We start from the raw sequence: 23,016 nt of genomic DNA, 5'->3' as shown, positions 1-23,016 counted from the left end.
TATGCCATAAATAAGCTCTCATTTCCCATTTTATTCCCTGTCTATCAATAAATCAATTATATCGATCACTTCCATTTGAATAGACAGAGGTGATAGAAATACTGTGTGTGTGTCAGAGACAGAGAAAGAGTGTCATATCCAGCATATGTCATGTTCTATATAAATCTCCAAAGGAGGACATCTATTTTAAACACACAAACAAGCACGCACGCATTCTGTCAATGTCCCCACAAAGATAGTGCTTTTTGCAGGAGGACCCTGCCTCTCTGTTAATGTTCTTTCCATGTATTCTCGCCTTTCTTTCATAAATAATATGCTGCTGCTATTAACATGGTCAGAAAAGTCTGCAGAAGATGGTGCACAGACAAGAAAGCTGGAGCGAAGGCAAGAGAAGTAAACTGAGGCACGCCAGGAGCGGGAAGAGCAGGGATGTGGAAATGCCTAACACTTAACCTCTTTTTTTTTTTCCATTTCCTCCCACCTGTTCGCGCTGATCTAATGTAACATTGCTGCAAGATGTAAAAACACCTCCCGCAACCCGTCTTTATCCCTCGAGCCTTCCGCTGCTCTTTTACTGAACTCTTTTCCTCTGACGATTACCGTTTTACTGCCATCCCTCTCCTTATCTATCACCTTTACTGCCCTGCCTTCTTTCTGTGCTATCAATTTTTACTGGCCTCATCCTCCTCTTTTAGGAGATGGCAAAGGGAAAAAGATAAAAGGAAAAAAAGAATACAGATGAGAGAAAACAAGATAATGACACTACAGTACAGAGAAAACAGATTAAGAGGTGAATCTGTATAATAAGTGGAGAAAATATGCAGGAAAATGAACAAAAGCACAATTTTCTCTCCTGCCTCATTTTATATCTGCTTCTTTCGGCACCAAACACCATGAACCTTTTATGTTTATGTTCATTGCTCCATATCAGACACACATATGATGTTATCCACTGAGTTTTAGCTCTACATCAACAGTTACTTTCCACCTCCTCAAAAACGGTCCATTTCTGAAAGAATCTCTTCTTCCTTTCTCGAAGCTACTTCCCCCTCCAGTAAGTTTCCCCCAAGCCTCATTTCCTCTCCTTATCTGTCCTACTTTCACTCACATTTATTAAACACACCATATATTGAAATATGTTTTAAAATCTTTGAACTATTTGGGGTGTTCTTGTTTTAACTTCCCAGAGTCGTCTTCTGCAGTCTCAACACTGGGAATGCTGCTTGAAAGATAAGGCAGACTTAATGAAGCACTTGTCTTTTTTCCCTCTGAAAAAATATTAAAAATGTATTCAAATGCTGAATTTTTTTCATGTTGAATTCCTGTCTACACCCCAGTAACAGACTTGGGAAATTTATTAAGCATGTGTCATTCAATTTTAAAGAATTTCTACTTTTTGTCATAGGCTAAGAATCGTAATTAAATCTCATTGCTTTTTCCTTTTGAAGTAGAAAAACTTACTTAAAGAGGCAGTTTGGATTATTTGAAGTGGGGTTGTGTGAAGTACTTATCCATCAGTCAGCGTATTACCTATAGTAGATGCTGGTTAATACATCCCACAGTTTGGAGAAGCAGAGACTACAAGACTGGAAGTTAAACAATGTACTGCTTTGGACAAGGTCAGCAGCAAAACATATTTTAGCCACTTAAAAGAAGCCTGTTGAAAATATCAATATCACATTAAGTGTATACTATATTTACAGTATTTTCACTTCCTTACCTTGCTGTGAAGACAGCTTTTTCTGATGGGAAACCATTGTTATGTAAGCCAAATATTGTTCTCAGTCTTGCTCAACGAGACTCCATTAGCAAAATCAGTCATTTTACCTCACAGAATACGGGAGTTGCTGATCTACCGTCGCCTCAATCAGTGGGTTTGTTTGTGTTACAGTATGACTTTGGTGAATCTGAAGTGACCTTTTAACACATTGAAAACACAGAATAACACAAACTAACAGATCAAGGCATAGGTAGAGCACCAACTCCCATGCTGTGTAAGGTAAAATTATGGGTTTTGCCTGTTGAGTTTGGTTGGTTTGGTAAGAACAATATTTGGCTTATAACTGCACTTTCCCGTTTAAAATGCTGTCTGACAGCAGGATGAAACAGTTAAAATATTGTACTATTGGCATGTTGACCATCACCTACTACAGGTAATACACCACCTGAAGAAACTCATACAGCTCCACTTCAAATAATCCAAACTATCCCTTTAAGAAGCGAGAAACAGTTTGAACTTTAATGAACATTGTCTCCACCCATGTGGCTCAACAGCACGGTGCTAAACTTGTCACCCTAGTGTTCAGTCTGCCACTTATGGTAGCAACCATAAGCATGCAAAGCAATAAGATCATTAGCAAACCACACAGATCGATTACAGTGACGCCGGCGAGCAAGCAATCAGATGATTTGTGATAACAGAAGCAGATCGAGAAGCAGCTGTCAGCACAGACTGGTTTCCAACATGAACATTTGGGTCTTTTTTTAACAGAAAGACACATCTAGCAGAAACAACGGCAAGTCAGTACACTTGGACTGGAGGCAACAGATTCAACAGAATCTCTGTTTTCCTATTTCAGACACCTTCCATAGTCATTTTCAGGCTGCCACCAAATTTCACACCTGTATAGCTGCAGTATACATTATGTGTGTGTATGTGTGCGTGTGTGTGTGTGTGTGTGTCTGACTGTGTCTGTCAAGGCTATTCTAACAGGACTGAAAGATGACCTAAATAGTTTTGTAAGATGTAACACACAGCATTCTCACTGAGGAAATATGACACACTCCCCTTACTCATGACGTGATCACAAGGTTGTGTTTTGAGATGCTGACCTGTCGAACAGTACTCCACACTGTTAATCCTCAAATGTTTTTTTTTTTTTTTAATGTAGCTAATATGACAAGAAACAAACATGTAAACAGGTCCTCACACACCAGTCAGCTATGCACAGTTATCACCACTAAACCACAGGGGCCAGACTGAGGTCAGCTGTTGTTTTTGAGGAGTCAGTGAGATGAGATCTAAAACTAAGCAATGACTTCATCAGCCGTGTGCAACATCACAAAGAAATGAGGTATAATGTAGGATCAAAGATACAGTGTGTACGATTTACAATGATCTATTGGCAGAAATTGAATATAGTACTTATTAGTGATTAAAATGATTGATGATTTATACGTACAGTGGGCTTGGGTCCACTTCCATGGAGGCCGCCATGTTGCTGCACAATGTTTCTACAGTAATAAAAAAAAAACACTGTCTCTAGATGCAGCATTTTTCAGGAGTTTGATGGCAACATCTTCACAATCTGCAAACTCACTGCTCACTACCACTAAATCCAACAAACTGCTCCTATAAAGGTCATTTTACTGAAAGAGTGTACAAATAGAGATTTTCTTTCAGTACCAGTTCATTGTGGTGTAATGCAACAAACCACATTATATTTGTAAACTTTAGGATGGTGTTAAGTCAATTACGGTCACATCAAAAAGAAACATTCTCACATTTCTTATGCACCCTCTTAGCATACATAAATATTTATGATACTTCTTAGTTTATACTCTGATAAAGGGGTTAATTAAATCATTAATCAATAATCAATAGTGTTGCATTAAAATAAACTTTGATTTTTTTCAGCCATATTGTGATACAGGTAGCGATCAGTACTTAATAATAAAAAAGACAAAGCATTCACAGATTTCAATTTATGTTCAGATCATGAAATATAAATGCATGTACCAAATACATGACTTACTGTTCTTTTCTACAGTATTCTAGTGAGCTAATAACTCTTCATACAGCGTGACACACACTGCAAACTCTGTATTCTCTCTATTCAGTATATCTAGCTAGCTAGCTAACCTCCATAGCATCGGGACATACACAGCGACCAGTTAAGCTAAACACACAATCACAGAAAAACATTTAAGAACCACAAAGAAACCAGCCAGCACCTAAGTCAACAAATAACGTTAGCATTCATTTAGAGACAGACAGACAGGTGTTGTATTTTACTTACGTTATTTGACGCCCACGTCGATGAGATGAAGTGATTAATATCCGATATCCAGAAATATCCCAACCGTTAGCTATCGTGATATCTCCTACTAACATTTAAATGACGTTGATAACTTTCCACAGTTTGTTTTGTGGCCAGAGTAACAGTGAAGACAGGCTTTACACTTAACTTTTAGAGTTTGTTTTCTATTGTCATCTAGAGACTGCTTCACTGACACATGACACGTGCATCCAAATGTTTGTTTAAGATTTTAATTAGCTTTCCCCTCGGTGGATTCGGCCTCAGATTTAAAGGTGCAATACCGCCTTTGACCACACAGGCCGGGTGACATTAACAGCCGTTACAGCCGAGGGGGGCGCTGTTTCGCTCATGTGAGAAAAGTCAGTAACCAGAGGGGGAGGCATGAACAAGACCGCAGACTAAGATGACTAATGCACCAAATAAAATAAGATCACTTTATGAAAATGTCCACTTCCCTAAAATTATTTAAACTCATATATATCTTCTCTTATTCTGTCAAAGGCAGTTTGTTTTAATTGTCAGTGATAAATAAAACAGTAACAGTACAGAGAATGTTTGTTTTTCTAAACAACACATACCTGTACCACAACACATCCATTTGCCACAAACAAACAAAAACAAACACACAGACAACCACAGCTGACCATGGAAGATATATTCTAAATAAATGGCTAAATAGAGTCAAAGACAACAACACAGAGAGAAGGTCTATAAAATACGTTAATAGTAACAGAAAAAAAATAAGTCAGTAAATAATAAAAAATAGAAATTAAATGACTAAATTGTTTCTCAAAAAATGTCAAGAAAAATTTACTCTGTTCCCCTAATAGTATAACCGATTTTCTCTGGAATGTCTCTGATCCAGTATGAATGGGAAGTCATACTTTGCAATGAGTTTTACTTACATGACAACGACTATATTTGCTAAGAACAGGCATAAGACTTAGTACATAAAATGCCAAATATCTAATTTTATGCTGTAGAATCCAGTCTCCACTCTGCGAGTTCTCCCTCGATCTCATTTTCTCTCCTTGTCAAGTTCATTTATTTCAAATGAGAGAATCCATTACTGCTGCATCATTCCAATGCACATACACTGTCTTCAAAAGCAAATGGTGAAATCATGCATGCTGAAAACATTTCATCAGGGAACCAAAGTTACAACATGAATTCATGTTGGAATGACAAGTTGAGTTTCGTTGAAGTGTTTGAACCATGGTATGCTTTCACAGAACTAGGCACACTGTTTGCATGATGATTAAGGTCTTTAATAGATGGTAATTGCATCATCAAACAAGCAAATGCAGAATAAATGCCAAAAACCCAAACCAATATTATTATTATCTACATTTTAGTGCCGTTCTTGCTGCAGCCAATTGCTCTCCCTCACAGCGGACATGTTTTGTGAAACAGAGGTGTGACTAATACCACTAATAATGTCTGCATCCCATGTAAGTGTGCCAGGGTCCTGGTATTGTGCATGCTGGCTCACAGGCACAGCCTTACGACTAAATTACCACGGGTGCTGGCTGAGTGGTTAGCATTGGCATCTCGTAGAACCCCAAATCCCAACAGGGTTTAATGGAGTTTGCAAGTTGCCCCTGTTTTCACATGGGTTTCATCGCAGCCCAAAGGACATGATGCCTGCAGCAACAAAATAAGAACTTGAGTTGATCCCCAAGCAGTGCGCTGGGGCTGCCAGCTTCTCCTGAATAGTTAGGATGAATCAAAGTAGAGAAAATGTTACCTGAAAAAATTGGACCAGCCTTTCTCACGGCAAAATGTTTCATTTTGTTAATTTTAATAATATAATATTGGATGGGGGCAGACACAGTTTCATTATGGAAAAATAAAGAACAGGAGTTAATAGCGCCAACAAGGTTAAATAACTGTCTCTTTATTTATATGTCTTCCAAAAAAATGTGGTTTATAATACAGTCCAACTTTAACTCTTCTGCTGTCACCTTATATTTAGGGGAAGGCATTCGCAAACAAAGCTTGGGAGGATAAAGGTATTACAAGTCTTCAAGATATTAATGGGGCAAACACCATCCGTTCAAGAAGTTGACTCTCAAGTCAGCTTGTAAAGCCCACAGGGTTTCTTGGAGGTCAGACTTAGAAGATCATCCTATTTTAAGTTGGATACAGAGTGCTCCAGGATGGACAGCGTCATATGTCTATAAAGACTACCCTCATAAATGATTTATAAATTGCATACAGCATATTTCATACATAGATGTGGGCTCACTGTTTGTCAAGATCCAGAAACTACTAACAACTAATTAATTGTAATAATTAATTACTAACATTTATAATCAGCAAGGTTAGTGTATGAATTGTAATTTGCAGAAAGACACAACACCTTGATCCAGGACATGGCACAACAGTCCCTGGTTTCCAGTTGCTTGGCCCTTTTTGTCCATTTCCTTTTCTGACCCAAATATCAGTCCAGAGCAGCTTAAGTCCAAGCTGGTTTAGCAATTTACACCCCCATTCCCTCCTCTCCTCCTGGGGTGGTCCGCAGCCGTGCGTCCAGCTGATCTGACTGCGTGGTTGAAAGATGCCGTTGCATTTAAGTTCGTCTCAAGTTCTGCTGCTCTTTAGTCCAAACTCCACATTTCCTTTTTGCAAAGGTCAAAAAAATAACAGATTAGAGGAGAATAGCAGCAAAGTTTGAAGGAGCTACCAGCCACAGTATCTACATGCGGCACTGTTGCTATAGCACTGAGGGGGACAGTTAACACTGGACCCTGCTGTATAACTTCTAAATGGTGACTCCCACCTTTCCCTCATGGAAAAAGCATGCAAAATCTTGCTGGCAAGCATAATTTAACCTGACAGGTCCTCTGTCAAATTAAGAACACTTTAGTAGAGATCAGTAATCAGTAATCAGAAATTTGCTGGTGTTGCAATAAAAATGAGTGATTAATGATATAAGTTACACCTGTGTGTGATGAGTCAAAATGTAAAGTATAAAATGACACAAATATAACAGAGCCATCATCCATTTTGTTAGTCACGACTGTACTTTTCCTGCGATGACAAGTCCAAATGGCCTGCATTACCCCGCTGTGATGTGTGAAACCACTGCCTGTGTGTAATGGCTTCACTTGTCCCTTATCTGAGCTCCTATTCAGCCACAAACCTGATGAAAGCAAGAAGAGAGATAGAATCTCATTCCACTTTAATGCTCTATACACTGGTCGTCTCCATACACACACATGCAGATAACGCTCACAGACCATCTCCATCTCTGTTACTCTCTCCATCTCTCTCACAAACACACTAACACACATTCAATTAATGCCTTTCAGGAACACACCCACCCACACACACACACAAATAAACCCACACATTAACACGGTCAGCAGTTTCTGAACACATTTCTAATAACCTCTTGTTTCTCATCAGAGAACTTGATTACACTTTGCTTTGCTACCGTATTTCAGCAAATGCTGAAAGTACACATATATGTGTTTATATGCTGTGTGTACATGGTGATTGGTAAAGGTTGTGGCAAACTGCTACACCTGATTGGAACCGGATGAGAACCCATGGACTTGCCCTGGTAGCAACCAGACTTGAAACTCGTGATTGAGACCATAAACTTATTAGGAATATTAGGAAACTGTTTACTGAGGTCATAAATCAAGTGAGTGGGAGGGTCATTTTCACATAGGCTAACATACAATGAGACTTCTTTATGCAACCAGTTGAGTTGCCCCCTGCTGTCCAGGACATAACTATCACTTATACTGTATGTATGTGTTTCAGGTGTACTTATATTCTGTCATATTCTTCATGTACACTAAATTTATCTACAAATGTAATATTAACATTTCATTTCTACATAAGCCTGTTTACAAAATGTTAATTGCTATGAAAGGACCAGTGTGCAGGATTTTGTGGCATCTAGCAGTGTACTTGCAGATTGCACACACCTCATCTCACTCTCCCCTTCTGAGTGAGTAGGAGAACTGACAGTAGCCACCAAACGAGTCTTATTTTCAGATGCCATATTCTACCAATAAATTCCTATAAATTTTACACACTGGACCTTGAATTACTGTTTAATTGCTGTTGTTGCAGTTGTTTTTCACATCTATCACATGTCATGGCCTCAAAAGAGACAGAATGTCTGTGTTGTACAGATTATAAACCCCTTTGATGCAAAGTTTGGGCTGTACATGTATAAATCAAAATGACTTGACTTATCCAGGGGAGGGTTTGACAAGTCACACACTATTTTTAAATAATGCTCAAGATTCACTTTGACACATTTTCCAGCATGTTAATACCTGGGAAAACTGCTCATCCAGCTTCCCTGCTTGTCACTTTCAAACAGTTCAAAGGATTTTGCTCTATTCAGCTGCTAACAAATCCAATTTAGCCCGTGTTCACACAGTGCATATGGCTCTTGTAAATGAATCATCTCCAGGCAACACTCAACAAATGAAAGTAATAAATAATTTCAGAAGGACAATTAAGTCTCCCTTCATTAACCATTTGCTCATTATGTCTGCCTTCGTTAGTAGAGGTTGGATGATCGCGTCCTGCCTGTCGTCTGTGGTGATATTTCCTCGCCGCAGTCGGTTCGGAGTGAAACGCTGACAACACGCACGCACAGACACAAAACAAGGGGCGTTCGAGTTGGCACAAAAGTCGAGACCCACTCATGTCCTAATGAGTTCTCCCGCTCGCTGTTCAGTGTTCTCTGTGGCTTCATTATCTTCACCCTCTTAATGTATAATGCCTCCATGAAAGAAATCAACACCACATCATTACACTCCAGAGGATGCCGTGGTCTCCCCTGCTCGCTTGGTCTTTTTTTTGCCTTTTTATCTGTCTCTTACATCTTCATCACTGTCTTTTGTGTCTTTGGCCTTCTGTCTTTATTTCAGCCTGTCTGTCTCTCATTAAGTCTCCTTTTCTCAGTCTTATTCTGTCTTTCCTCAGTATGTCTCCTTCACACTCTTTCCCATCTCTGCTGTCTTGCCTTTAATCAAACAGTCTGCAGGATTAGGACAAGAAGACCACGGAAACACAAACTCCGCCTGACCTTGAGAATAATAGCAAATCTGCTAGGAACTGCGTCTGAATTGGCATCTGAATAAAATGACTTCCTGTTAATTGCATTTTAATGCAGCTGTTGTCATCCTTGTGAAGCTTGAACACCAAATTGATTTGTAATTCAGCGGGTGTCACTGTGCGTGAAAAGGAGATTGCTCTGGTACGCCTTTTAAGTGCGCAGAAGCCCCAGCCTGCTGTACATTCCAAGGGTTTGAGCAAACATTTGTTCTCGCTAATTTAAGAGTGGGATTTTTATTCGCATGTGCATGTGTGCTCTGTGTTTGGAGACACGCTGTGCACAAAGAAAAGGAAGTTTCATACATGGAGACTCATTTTCTGGGTGTCATGGGTGCCTCCTGGGAGCAGGGATGCTTGTGTCGCACCATGTATTGTGCAAAATATCCACCTCAAACAACACAAAGAGGGAGAGCAGTACTCAGAAAAGCAATCATGGTGATGGTAATACACAGGCAGATGAATATATCAGTGATATCACACAGTGCAGCAGTTAATTCCCCAGACAGATAGAGAGGAGAGGAGGCTGCGGCTGAATTATGGAAGCAATTGAAGGTCTCGTCTGCAGCTATTCTTCCTCATACATACGAACATGTACATGTGGATATACACATATGCATATTTAAAACACACTTTAACCAGATGTAAACCTTGAGTAATGGCACACACGCTGCTCACGCACACAAGAAGACATATGTGAGGCGGTATGGGAGAGCGTGGGAAAGACTTTTGCTTCTGACCTTGGCCTTGAAACACACAACTTTATAAAACCAGCCAGCAGAGATAATAAGTTGTCTCCTCAAAGGAAACAAGACAGTGCGTGTGAATGTTTGCATGTGAAAGCCTCAGGCAGAATCATGTGGAACTGACGCTGATTGAATGAAGGGTTGAGATGCTAGTTTGAGTGTATGTGTGTGTGTGTGTTGTGTGTGCCTGTAATAGCAGTGTTTCCTAAATTCCCAGAGGGAAAGTCGTTTCGTCCGCTCTCACCAAGGGACTGCCGCCACTTATCAATTTATGAATTGAGTTTCATTTCGAGTGTCCAGCACACAGCGTGCGAGTGACACTGAGTAAAAGGCGTCTTTCACTTCATTGTAAAGTGAGTGAGGACTTCCTGGTAACAACGCAGACACACACACGCACATACACACACAGTCCATCAGTGATAGCATTGATGTGAAGGCAGCTATCATCTTGCTTTTAAGAAGAAATACAATTTGTCATAGTATCCATAATTGATAGCGTTAAAGAACCAGTGTGTAGGATTTAGTGACATCTGGGCTACACTGTTGAAATGTTACAACATAACAAATATTCTACAGTATTTTTGCAACATATGTTCAACGTTGTCTGCATGATTGTTGCTGTTCTTTATATATTAATGTTGCTGTAACATTGCTAAAGTGGTGGAAACATGGAGCACAGCTTACATACAAATGAAAACATACTTATGAATGTTATGCCATATTCTGCCAAGAATCTAAATCTTACACACTGGACACTGGATTTTCGAGTGCAACCATTAGCAGCTAAAGCTCTGGTAGCCGTAGCTTCCTTCAAGATGGTTTGAGAGCTGACCAAAAGTCTCTGAGGTTCACTGATCCATAATGGAGCTGTAATTACCAGCCGTGCACAAACGCAATCAATATTCAAGGGTGACGTTTGTTACTTTATGAGGATGAGTGGTCACAGACAAAAATAAAAACAAAATACGGAATGAGAGAAAAGACAAATATGAAGGAATATATTAATTTATTAATATAATAATATGTTTTTCATTAGAGGTGCAGAGGAGGAGAAGCAAACTAGAAACAGGACCAGGTTAGTGATCCAAAGGATGTTACGGGTCCCGGGTATGTGCTCAGCCATGTTAAGGTTGCAATTTGTGAAACCCCAGAGCAGCACGAATCTGGTCGTCAATAGTTTCTTCATTAATTCAATTCCCTGTAGATGCAAGGAACAATGCACACTGGAAAAAAAAGCTTGTATGAGAACACACTAGAGGCTAGTCCAGTTGTTGTTCCACACAACCTATTCACGTTGGAATATTGACTATTTAAGGGATTTACAGTTTAATATAGCTGCACGGGCCAAAACCTCCAGCACTATCGTCCGGCCCCAACCGTTGAAGACTGCATGTTTTCAGCTCGTGCTCATGCAGTAGAGAATACAACAAAAGTTGGTGATCCGGCAGCAAATAAATAAAGACTTATGCCTTCCTTTCTTTGCACTGTAATGTTGTTTGTAGTGGTAATCAAATCAAAACTCTTCCAAAATGCAGCATTTCCAAAGCATTAAAAACTTTTGGGAACTCCCTGCATGGTCAAAGTGCATGCATATAAATAAAACACATACATATAATATTTATATCTATAATATAATCAATAGAACAATATTTCATACAGTATTCTATTCCAGATGGGTATTCCATATCTCATATTTAACGCTATGATCTATGTATTTTCCCTTTTTGAAAGTGGCGTTGAAATTGCCAGCTTAGTGTGTTTGGATGACCCCCATTTGCTCTGTTCTTTTTATATGCTAAACTCCTTTGGAATTTCCTCTGACAATCTGCTGTTGCAACGGCCTGGTTTCCCCACGAGGATTAACAAAGTTTCATCTTATTATATCTTATGTCATCCCCTCTCTCCACTGCGTATCATCCCACAAAGCAGAACCGGTTAAAGATAATCTTCAAAAGAGGAACCAGTAACAAAAGAAACACCAACAACTTTTGTTCGACTTGATTTCTTTCTGTGATTGTCAGCGCATGGTTCCCTCTGCGGCTGAGCACGGTGTGAGGGAGAAAAAAAAAAAGAGAGAGAGACAGAGAGAGAGAAGCGGCTGTTTTCTTGAGGATTTGGATGTGGAGTTTTTCACACAATCTGTTGTTTGAATTTCTTTTGTCTGCCGCTAGATTAGAGGACACACACACACACACACTCTGAGTGCTGTATTTGCTTTCTGAGCCCCTTGTGTTGAGTGGGCGACTAGCTGTGACTGGCACTGTCAGATTAGCCCATTTAAAAAAAGACATATGTTTATTGCAGCATGTTGTGTGTATGTGTGTGTGTGTGTTTGTCCTCCATACTATTTTCAGACCGTGATGCATGCTGCATTATTCATGTTAAACCATGCAGAGAAAAATACAGTCTTGTGTCATATAATACCACTGCCACAGGCCTCTGGTTGATATCATCACACACACACACACGCGCACACACACACACACACACACACACACACACACACACACAAATATGTTGACTAAATACTTAAGACTCCCACACACCCACAAACAATCGCTGGCACACTTACCCAAACATACTGTTATATATCGGTGGACACACACACGAGATCCACTCCCACACTGTCATACAATACACACACATGTAAACAGACACGCACAATGCACTAAATCGCATTAGGCAAATGAGAGCGAGGCAATGCGGAGCCAGAAAGGCGCTCTGTTCGAGTGCTGTTCCTGTGACAGATCCTGGCATAAATCATGTTTAGTTGTTGTTTAATGTGCAAATCTTCCATTCAAAGCACGAGCTGGTTGTTAACAAGTTCGGTCAAACACGCGCACACACAAACACACACGTACTGTATGGATTTTCACAAGAAGGGAGACACAAAATGTGTGGCTGCTAACACACACACACAGTTGCTGAGAAAGAGCGTGGGATAGATGTGGATGTGAAATGCCATGGGCGTCATTACCAGACTCATATTTCATAATCATACGGCTATCCATCAGTTGTGTTCGGCTAATGATGACAACGCCAACACACACACTCACAGAACACACACCTAGAGAGACACAAGTATTCTCCATCACAGACATGAGAGCTTCTGCAAGGACACAAGCATGAGCAGAAACACTGTCGCATGCATACACATGAGCACTCCTAAGGATGCTCAATTAGGCCCACACATGTACTAGAAAACACACTGACACAAAGAGTTATCCTATTGGTTAACGCGCACACACTCACACACACACGTATACACACACAAACGTACGCCGCAGTGAATGAAGTGGCTGTTGACAGATTTCAACAGTAATTGATACCCGTGTTTGGCAGCCATTTTTATTTGGCTCAACCACAAGCCAGAGATGATCTAAGCTGTGCAGCACACACACACACACACACACACACACGCACATGCACACACGCACACACACACACATAAAGCCCTTCCTTACAAGCATCACTTGACACATCTTGACACATCTCTTCTCACACACACACACACACACACACACATCTGTACACAAGAGATAAAATGACACTTTAGGCTTCTAAAGGCAAATGCACAGACTAAAAAAAAGAAAAGATTTCCCTTTTTCCTGATCGGTAAAGGAAGAGGTGGCACTGCTGCCGCTGTTGAAAACTCCAGTGAGACTGACAACATTTTAATTGGTTGTCATCATTGAACTTTATCTCAGCAGCGATGACAAGTGAGGGGAAGAGTGGAAATGCCACACATACACTAAAGAGAGGAGAAAAGAAGTCAAATCTTACTTTAAACAGGCGCAGGATGTTGGCCACCATAATGGACACCGAGCTGGCCGCAGCTCCAATCACCCCGACGATTTTATCCGGCTTGGTGAAGACTGGAGTGTCTCCGTTAGCGCAGCGGACGTCTGAGCCGTCCCTCTCTATCAAGGCCTGCACAAACGTCAGAGACTGCTCCAGCGCGTACGTGTCCCTGGAGCAGGTATCCAAGATCCGGGCCCCCAGCGTGATGTTGGGCAGCAGCTCGGGGTCCTTGTTGATCAGGTCAATGGCAAACATCATGGCCTCCAAACGGTGGATGCCCTTCTCCTTTTTCAGCTCCCCGCAGGGCGTGCCACGGTCCCCCCGCGAGTGCACGGGAAATAATCCGCCAAGGATGATGTCCCCATCCAGTCGAATGGAGTGGGCATACTCAGGCGCCGCCTGGGGGTCTGTTGGGATCCGCTGAGGGGAGGCAACAGGAAGGAGCCAAGCGTAGGAAGTAGCCATGAGCAGGAAGACAACAGAGGGAGATTGCGGGTAGGAATTCGGGTTCCACTGCAGTTCCATGATCAAAGAATTATTACCAAACAAGGGCCAAGGTGATCTTACAGAGCGCTTTCAGATTGGTATTCCAAAAGTGAGGGGAATATCAAAACATATAGCACCTTCCTATTGAAAAAAAACGGAGGGGTAAAGGACCCCAGGGCTAGCCAAGCCCCATGAGTGAATCATATTCCAAAAGAGGCAGCGTGATAAAGGGAGCGGTGGTGTAGAAATCTTGGAGAAATCTAGTTCAGTGGAGTTCGGAGCCGGTAATCCACAAGTCACATCTTCAGCAGAGCCTGTTGAAGAGAGACAGAGAGAGGATGTCTAAGTAGCAGTGTGTGATGTGAACATCAAGCTGCTGCAGGGATGTACGGTCCACCTGACAAACATGTGTAAGCCACTCACGGGCGAGGCAAAAACGCAGCCAAGCATGCCAAAAACAAGTCACAAAGATACACTTTCTCATTCGTCTGCACACACACTCACAGGGGTATAGTCCTTCCAGCAGACCTGTCAAAATTTGCACTGCCATTCTATAATTGAAAACCCAAAGTCTGTCAGTTTGTAATCACCTCTACACACACGCACGCAAATACACACTCATCTCTTGGCATATCGATGAGTGGAACAGCTGTTAAAATGACAGCAGAGAACCTTGGCGAGCTCCTCGGGGCTATTCGCACGGAGGCGCAGCAGACTACCTGCTGCAGTGGAGGAGAGGAAGAGCGGGAGGAAGATGAACCGAGCGACAGGGGGCGGGGTGGGGTGGGGGGGACAGACGGAAGCGAGGGAGACAAGCGAGGGGAGACAGAAAGAGAAACCATGTGAGACAGTGTGAGAGAAAACAGAGACAGCAGCGAAAAGACAGAGAGCACTGCCCCGGAGCGAGCGTGTTGCATCATTCAAACACCTGCTGTTACTGCTGCAGCTAAATGAACACATTACATCCAGTACACCCCGCTATGCACACACACACACACACACACACTCACAGACGCAGAATGAAATGACAACAGGTAGATCTAATGTTGAATGTTGTCTCTTTACATTAACAGTATTAAATGTTGATAGGCCGCGTCTGCTTTCACCGCTGCAGGGACGTTGCACCTCTATCCCTGGCGGTAATACTGTCACGCTCTACCCGCCGAGCTGCACATTACGCAGCCATATCCTTGAAAAGTGTTATAAGTTGGTTTGGGTCGGAACTGAAAATTGGTTGTGACAAACTGGTTGGTTCTTACCTGATATAAGTGCTAATGTGCTTTCATTAGCTGGGGCCCTGGGGATTTATTTTCTCATTTGCCTCCCATGAGCCACAATCCCTGATCTTATTTCTGCCAGGGCAGCCACTGTTTCGATTTAGATCCTTAAATAACTATCTGAAGGTGGGTTAATTGTTGTTTTCTCCGTACATTACTTCCTGATATCTGTAGTTAACAAACGCAGCGTTCATTATTGCCAGCGAGGGATATATAGCTCTCAGCGCTTAGCTCTTAATAAAGATGTATGAAGAATTACACCAGATATTACATTTAATTCAGCACCATTCACAGCTATTCAAGGCTGTCTGGTCGACATTTATTTCATTACATCATTTCTACATATCCAGGTCATCACTCTGAGACAAGACTCTTTATTATAGATGTCCTGCTTACCTCAATACACACAAGCTTTTCTATTGAGGTGGCCTTTTTCACACAATTTAGCCTATTAATTAGCTTTGTAGTTCATTCCACTACTTATCTGCCCTTAGAGAATAATTAACTCTTATAGTACAAATGGACTGCAGAGTAATATAGCTTTCTTGCTAAGACTTAGATGAGAACATTGATGCCTTTCTCATGTCTGTAGGTTCAACATAAGGCTACAGCTAGCAGCTAGTTAGCTTAGCCTCACGTACAGGGGGAATCAGCTAGCATACTCTGAAAATAACTCTGAAATGGGGATGAAATGATCATCAGTTTCACATAAATCACAATAAATCCTGATGATTAGTATCATCACTTCAAACAACATCAACGGTCTTAAATAGAAAACTTGGTGAAATTATTTCAGTATGTATCAGTACTCGTTCCATATTTTCAGCACATTTTAGCAAAACCACAAAAATATTGGTAACTGTTATGATTCTGATCAGTTTACACATGACATGAAATTTTCATTACATTTCATCTCTAGTCTGAGGAACAAAAGTAACAAAATCTGCCCACCAGCACATCTAAAACTTATTAATTAACATGCAATATCTTTATAGTTAAAGTCACAGAACAGCTGAAGTATAAAAATGACAAATCTGTGGTTTCACATGGGGTTTATGTGTCAGACTATTTGTTGGCCAGGAGCAGAGACTTCCTGACCAGCATAGATTAAGTAAATATTGCATAACATGTCAATTAGTGAGCTTTACAGACATTAATAGGTGGATTTTGCCATTAGACAGAACCAGGCAAGCAGTTTCCCCTTTGTTTCCAGTCTTTATGCTAAACTGAGCTAAGCTAATTAGCTGCTGGCCATAACCTTATGTTATAAAAATGTACAGCATCAAACACACACTCACATTCAACTTGACAACATTTAAGTGTGGATTATATGTATGTATAAACCTATAGGCCAAATTCAAGGCTGGAATATCAACCAGGAAAAGCGAGCAGCTGCCCCCGGGCCCTAGACCCTATTGGGCCCCAAACTTTAGGTTCACCATCTGGCAATTTGTTTGTGGTAAACAACTTTCAGCAGATGAATGTGAAAACATCCTTCTAGTGCAGGGGCCTGCAAACTGTGGCTGGCTCTTTAGCCCCTCTCCATCAGCTCCCTCTCACTTTGACAAAAAATTATGTGGACATGAATAAAATATGTTTTTTATTTAAATTTTCCTTTATCCTAGAGGTCTAAAGTGATGCTTAACATTATTGTATTGTAAAATGTGTAGCCTATACACTGAATTGTTGATGGTTAGTCTTGAGTCTCTCTAGGCTTGTTACGAATGCCAAAATGCCAAATCCAAAAAATGTAAAGTCCCAGAGGAAAATACAGAATTTAATAGTTGCAGCTCCAGACAGATTTAAAAATGGCTCTTTTGGCAGCAAAGTTTGCAGACCCCCGTTCCAGGGTTAAATTCTGCACATACATCATTCTGTACAGTGAAGCTCAACCTGTAGGAACAGGAAGAAACGCATATTTTACTTCATGAAAGTATATTATAAACTAAAATAAAGACTACCTGAAAGGGATAGTTCAAATTGGCATTTATCAAGAGTCAGCATTGACACACCCCCGGTTTGGAGAAGCAGTGAGGAAGGAAGGAGGAGGAAGCTATGTGATGTTTTGCTGTGGACAAGGTCAGCAGCAAAAGGTATTTCAGCCACTTCGAAATGTCCACATAAAAGAAACAGCACTGATTTAAGTGTAAGCTATATTCAGATTATTTTAACTGCTTTACTTTACCATCAGACAGCCTTTCCAATGGGAAACCCCCAAATATCGCTCTCTCCAAACAAACCAGTCTACATTGTCAAAATCAGTAATTATACCTCGCTGAACAAACACAGAAGTCACACAAACAAACTAAACTGAAGTAGTGGTAGACCAGCAAATACCATGTTCTGCGAAGTAAAATGATTGATTTTGCCAATGGAGTTTGGTTGGAGAGAGAGACACTTCACATATAACAGCAGTTGCCTGTCGTCCCTTCAAATAGTTAGAACTATCCTGTAGTATTGCTTCTTAAGGTCCCATGCAGAGAAGGAGGATCAATCAGTCCCACCCTGCCCATATCATACTGCACAAGGTTCTACTAATCATTCTAAGCATTGTTTCTGCTGGCTTGATATCAGACCAGAAAGCAAAGCATCGTTTAACTGTAACTTTGCAAAATATTCAGCAGACCTGCTTAATTTCACCCACAAGGACCCCTAACAGGTTTCGGGCTCAGATCTCATCACTGCGTGAGCCGCTCTCTCGATGAATCCATTTATAATTCGATTCTGTCCCAATTAATTCATCAGTTTCTCTCCACTCTAAATGGAATTAGGTCAAAGCCACTCATACACAGACAAGCCCTCGCAATGATGAAAAACCCTGCTTTATATAGGTTAGCCAGTATTCTACTCGAAGCAATATTGTTTATTCAACACTTTTTCCCTTGGACTCAGGCTCCACTTGGCTCAGGCACAGAAAGGGTCCAAATGAGGTCCCAAACACAATTAAACAATTCATATCTAAGTCTAATTACAGTCTAATAGGATCAACGATTGGCAGAGATTGGATCTTCCCAAACACCGCATGAGCTTGATCTAATGGACACCCTTAACCCAGGGGGAGCGCATTCATAAAAACAGCTACATTAATTTAAGATGTAAGTACACGCAAACGTCCCGAGAGAGGCACCAACAAAAATCAGATCAGGGTAATGTGTGAACGTTTCGTGACTGAACTGAGGCCCCGAGGTTATTAAAAGTTTCATGTCTCATTTACACTCATTGAGAATGATCACATTTCCGAGGGGGTGAGAAGCAGCGACATCCTCATCTGTATGTTCATATGTCACACGCTTATCTTATGCTACTCTTAATAACCTCATTTTGACTGTTTTACACAGGAAAATCAACTAATCCCTTCTGATTAAAGCTACTACAGGGTTTTTAACTGGTTAAGAAGTTTGATATTGATGCCTCGATATGAACTTTGTAAGAAAACAAGACCGTCTGTGAGCAGATTGGATGTTATGCAGTTATTCTTAATGACTGTCACCAGGTCTGAGTCTCCTTCATAAATGTACAAGGTCTTTTAACTTGAAGAGATGAGTTGAATGAATGTACTGTACAGAGTTCAATTAACTCATCAAATTAAGTTTCTAAGAAACACGATCAGTATATTGGTAGACTTCCCAGCATGCATTGTTGGAGAGTTAAAACTCTCCTTAAACCCTTATTTTTTAATAGTTTGAAGAAAACATATGATGAAAACTTACTGTGTGTCTCTGATACATTTTAGGGTAAGTCATGATTGTTAGTATTGAAAGTTAGTACTGAATTCTTAACATTTGTTCCACTCATTGATATGCCAAAATTTTGTCTTTTTGGCAAAGCCGGAACAAAGCAGCCCCAACAGGAGCAGTTTAAGCTGTAAATTCTTTGTGTGAAATGTAGCACTGCCACTTAAAATTTAGAAAATGTAAAAAGAAAAAATCAAATTTGTTTGTAATGTTCGTCAGTGTCGCTGAAGAGCTATTGGTTCAACAATATCTTCAGCTAATCGAACATGTTTTCTCAAGTACAACTGAATCAATGTCAAGTTTATTTGTTTTGAATCAGTGACTGAACTTGTCTTTTCGAATTCAGGCAACTAACTTTTTTAAGGCAGCCCAGACACAAACTTTTTTTTGAGTTAAAACAAATAGCTTGTTTTTACAGTGTGCTCCCACTAGAGTCCTACATTGTGATGCTTTGCAAAGTCTCAAAACCCACATATTTCCTCTCGTGTGACACCTTAAAAGACGGCAGCAGATCAACGCCCCAAAGATGAAGGAGGTTTCCTGCACTGTGATGGCTGTTGGCTCAAAGATGAGGAGGCTGTCTCATCACTCTTATTAATTTACACCCACAGCTCAGCTGGCTGTCTAGGTGAGAGTTGCCCACTCCTTGTTGTACTCTGCTTTTAGCCTGTATCCTCTTCAGGTTTCATTCCCAGCACCTGGTCTCCTTGCCCTTTCTCTTTTCTCCTCTCCACCTCCTACAGATCTCCTCCATTTTTCTCCCATTCTGGTTTACCCTCTTCCTTATTTCTCCCTCTCTCCTCCATCACATCACCTTCTGCAGGCCTCCTCATCTCTGGGGAGCGAGCTGCTCTTTTCAGAAAGTGATAGCATTTCTGCCTCCCTGTCCTCTTCCTATCCTTCCCTGCTCACTCTCACTCTCACTCTCTCTCTAAGTAGGTGTTTTTCGGAGTCTCCCCTTCCACAATTGCAGTCTGTCTCTCCCCCTGTCAGCTATTTCTTGGTCTCCTCTCATTCATACCTCGCTTTTTTCTCTCTCTACCTGTTCCCCAACCCTTTTTCCCCACTTCAGCCATGTCTCACAGTTTCCACCTGAATTCTCTCTGTGATATTAACAGGATTGATGGGATAAAGAGGCACGCAGTTGGTGATCCAAACTCAAGCTGCAGCAACGAATCAATTAGCTGCTGACTATTAAATGACTTGCCAATTATTTTGATGATCAATTAAAGGGTTTGTGTAATTATTTAGGGAAAAAAACATCACAATTCTGGTTTCTTTGCTCCTCTACAACAGTATCCTGCGTCTGTTTGGTTTTTGGACAAAACAAGACATTTGAGGACCTCATATTGGGATGATCAGAATTTTTCACCATTTTCTAACATTTTTTTTCGTGCAACCAACTAATTGATTCACCAAGAAAATGATCAATAGATCAACTGACAATAAACATGATCATTAGCTGCAGCCCCACTCCGATCTCAACCATCTTTAACACTTTCCAGCTGCATTCTTTCTATGATTTCAGCAAGATTGTGCGCCACAGACGCACTCAAATGGTGATTCTCCCTCCTCTCCCACACCTCTGTGGATAAAACCCCCAATTCAGCAAAGAATAAATAAATATTAAGTGTAACGCACAGGTATACGAGGCATATCCATGCATGTAGATAACATCCATGCAATATAATAAAATTCCATGCGTATTTTCCCTATGATTTTCTCCACCACATTGTGACTGTTTCCATATATGGATAAACACATTAAATTCCCAGCTTATATTGCTAAGAGACGATAGAGACGCAGCTCACGCATCATTTTTTTTAAAAAACACATGCTTCTGACGTGATTAAGTCATGTGTCTGCAGATAAAACACAGCCCACAGCTTCAGAAATAACACTATGGGAGATCAAAGTCTCTGGGTGTATGCTCATTATGCAGCCCTATAGGCTTCTCTCTGTCTCTGTACAGGAGCAGCAGCAGTGGTGGCATCCTGATTGCACCCTAATTAAGACAGTGCCATCCACAGTAAAAGCAGAGAAACACCACTGCCAGAGCAAATTATGATGCTTATTTCATGTGTGTTTCCTTAATGCTCCATATACCCACGCAATATTGAGTTACTAAGTGACACATACCTCTTTCCATGTGCTGACAAGGGTGAGACATTTACTCACCTAACCACTACTGCCCAGAATCCATGTGAAATGAAAATGATGAAAATCAATAAAAATCCCAGATGAAACAGGCAGCAGGGCAAATTGGAGATAATAAAATAAGACAGACTGCCCAAAATCCGCCAGTATAGAGGAATGCCAGAGAGAAAACACCCACAGAAAAACCACAAAAAAAAGAGGCAACAGCATTTAGAGGAAAGAAAAATACCAAATGATAGTATATGAGATACCTCAGAAAATCTAATTCATCCGACAGTGTCTCCAGCCTCCTGCTCCTCCTCCGCGGACTCCTCGGGGTCCCTGTCCGCCTCAGGCAACTTCCTTGCGGAGCTCAGCAGTTTTTCTCCCCCCCTTTCCAAAAAAAAATAAAAAATAAAATAATATATATATATATATATGTCAGTCCTCCTGGAGAAAGATCTTTTTTTTTTCCACAACAGCAAATTCAAAGACAATAAGAGCATCCGCAAGGCGAAGACATGAAGAAGGAAAATATATATTAAAAAAAAAAAGGAAAAAAAGTGCTCCGTCGTGACCAGAAGAGCTGATTTTACTGGTGAAAATGGAATTATTATTATTAAACCTGCACTTGTTTAAGGTGACAATAGAGGGAGGCTGCCTGTAATGAAGTCAATACCAAGAATGAGGCTCAGATACAGAGAGAGAGAGAGAGGGAGAGAGAGAGAGAGAGAGCAGAGGAATTCATCATACACCGAATCTGTCAGTCATGATCAATAATGCTGGTCAAACCCACCTGATTTCTATCCATAGTCCTCTGAGCTTCACGCACTTTGCGCATAAAGCCCGTGGAAGGAGTCGCGCACTCGCGAACCACTCCGGCTCCTCCGGTTGGTGCTGAAAGGGACAGCGCACGACTCCACCACAGCCAACTGAAGCACAGGAGAGGAGAGAGAGGGAAAAAAAAAAAAACACACACACACACACACACACACACACACACAACCCTCCACTCTCTCTACATGAAACATATGTATTTCAGGCATCCACCCGCCTGCACCAAATCATCGTCTAATTGCGCCACTGTCGTCCAGCAAGAGTCCTCTCATTCAATCAAGTTTATTACTAATCAATCGGATCGATAGTTTCCACAATGGAGGGCTTTGGTTGTTTGAGCGCATTAATAAGTCATCAAAATATGCTCACACAGGCGTTGCGCCACACTCTTAATTGCCTCAACTTCAATCCATTTTTACTGCGCCCATTGATTCCCCCTCCTTGTAAAACCAGAGCGCCACGGCTCTTTGTGGTGAATGGAATTAAATAAATGAACCGCATCCCATCTGCTGTGTAATAACAATTTGATAAGCTATGTGCAGTGAGAAACCAGGCAATCGAAACGGACCCGGGTGTTCTCTGATGTGACAATGTGGAAGATGCGCGCAACATGTCCAATTGGAGGCATCGGCTGCGTGGAGGGGGGACGCGGTGCAATGGCGCCATCTCGTGGGTGAAGTCGTGTAATTGCAGCGGGGGAAAAAAAAAAAAACAGCAGATGGGGGAACTCAAACTGTTGTCACCTGAAAAATGACAGTGCAGGAATTCTCCTCTGAGGCACTGATGAGTTACAAGTTATACTCCCGCATTGAAAATCTTACTTAAGTAAAACTGCAAAAGTATTAGCATTAAAGTTAAAGTTCCACAAGTAAAA

At 41.1% G+C, this 23,016-nt stretch overlaps 1 protein-coding gene across 2 annotated transcripts in view; it reads right to left on the bottom strand.

Moving 5' to 3' along the window:
* grm8a (glutamate receptor, metabotropic 8a) overlaps nucleotides 1-22,228 on the bottom strand; it is a 287,101-nt gene extending 264,873 nt beyond the window's left edge. For both annotated transcript variants that reach the window (XM_084710663.1, XM_084710661.1), the window contains exons 1-3: nucleotides 22,102-22,228; nucleotides 21,578-21,698; nucleotides 13,655-14,472 (exon numbers count right to left, since the gene is read on the bottom strand). In XM_084710663.1, the coding sequence (XP_084566789.1) occupies nucleotides 13,655-14,197 (543 nt within the window). In that variant the 5' untranslated portion in view covers nucleotides 14,198-14,472; nucleotides 21,578-21,698; nucleotides 22,102-22,228. The remainder of the gene's footprint in view (nucleotides 1-13,654; nucleotides 14,473-21,577; nucleotides 21,699-22,101) is intronic.
* Nucleotides 22,229-23,016: the final 788 nt, after the last annotated feature.

Source organism: Lutjanus erythropterus, chromosome 22 (assembly GCF_056507025.1).
Source record: "Lutjanus erythropterus isolate fLutEry1 chromosome 22, fLutEry1.hap2, whole genome shotgun sequence".
In the NCBI taxonomy this organism is placed as follows: domain Eukaryota; kingdom Metazoa; phylum Chordata; class Actinopteri; order Lutjaniformes; family Lutjanidae; genus Lutjanus; species Lutjanus erythropterus.
This window is presented reverse-complemented; position numbering and strand designations above follow the sequence as displayed.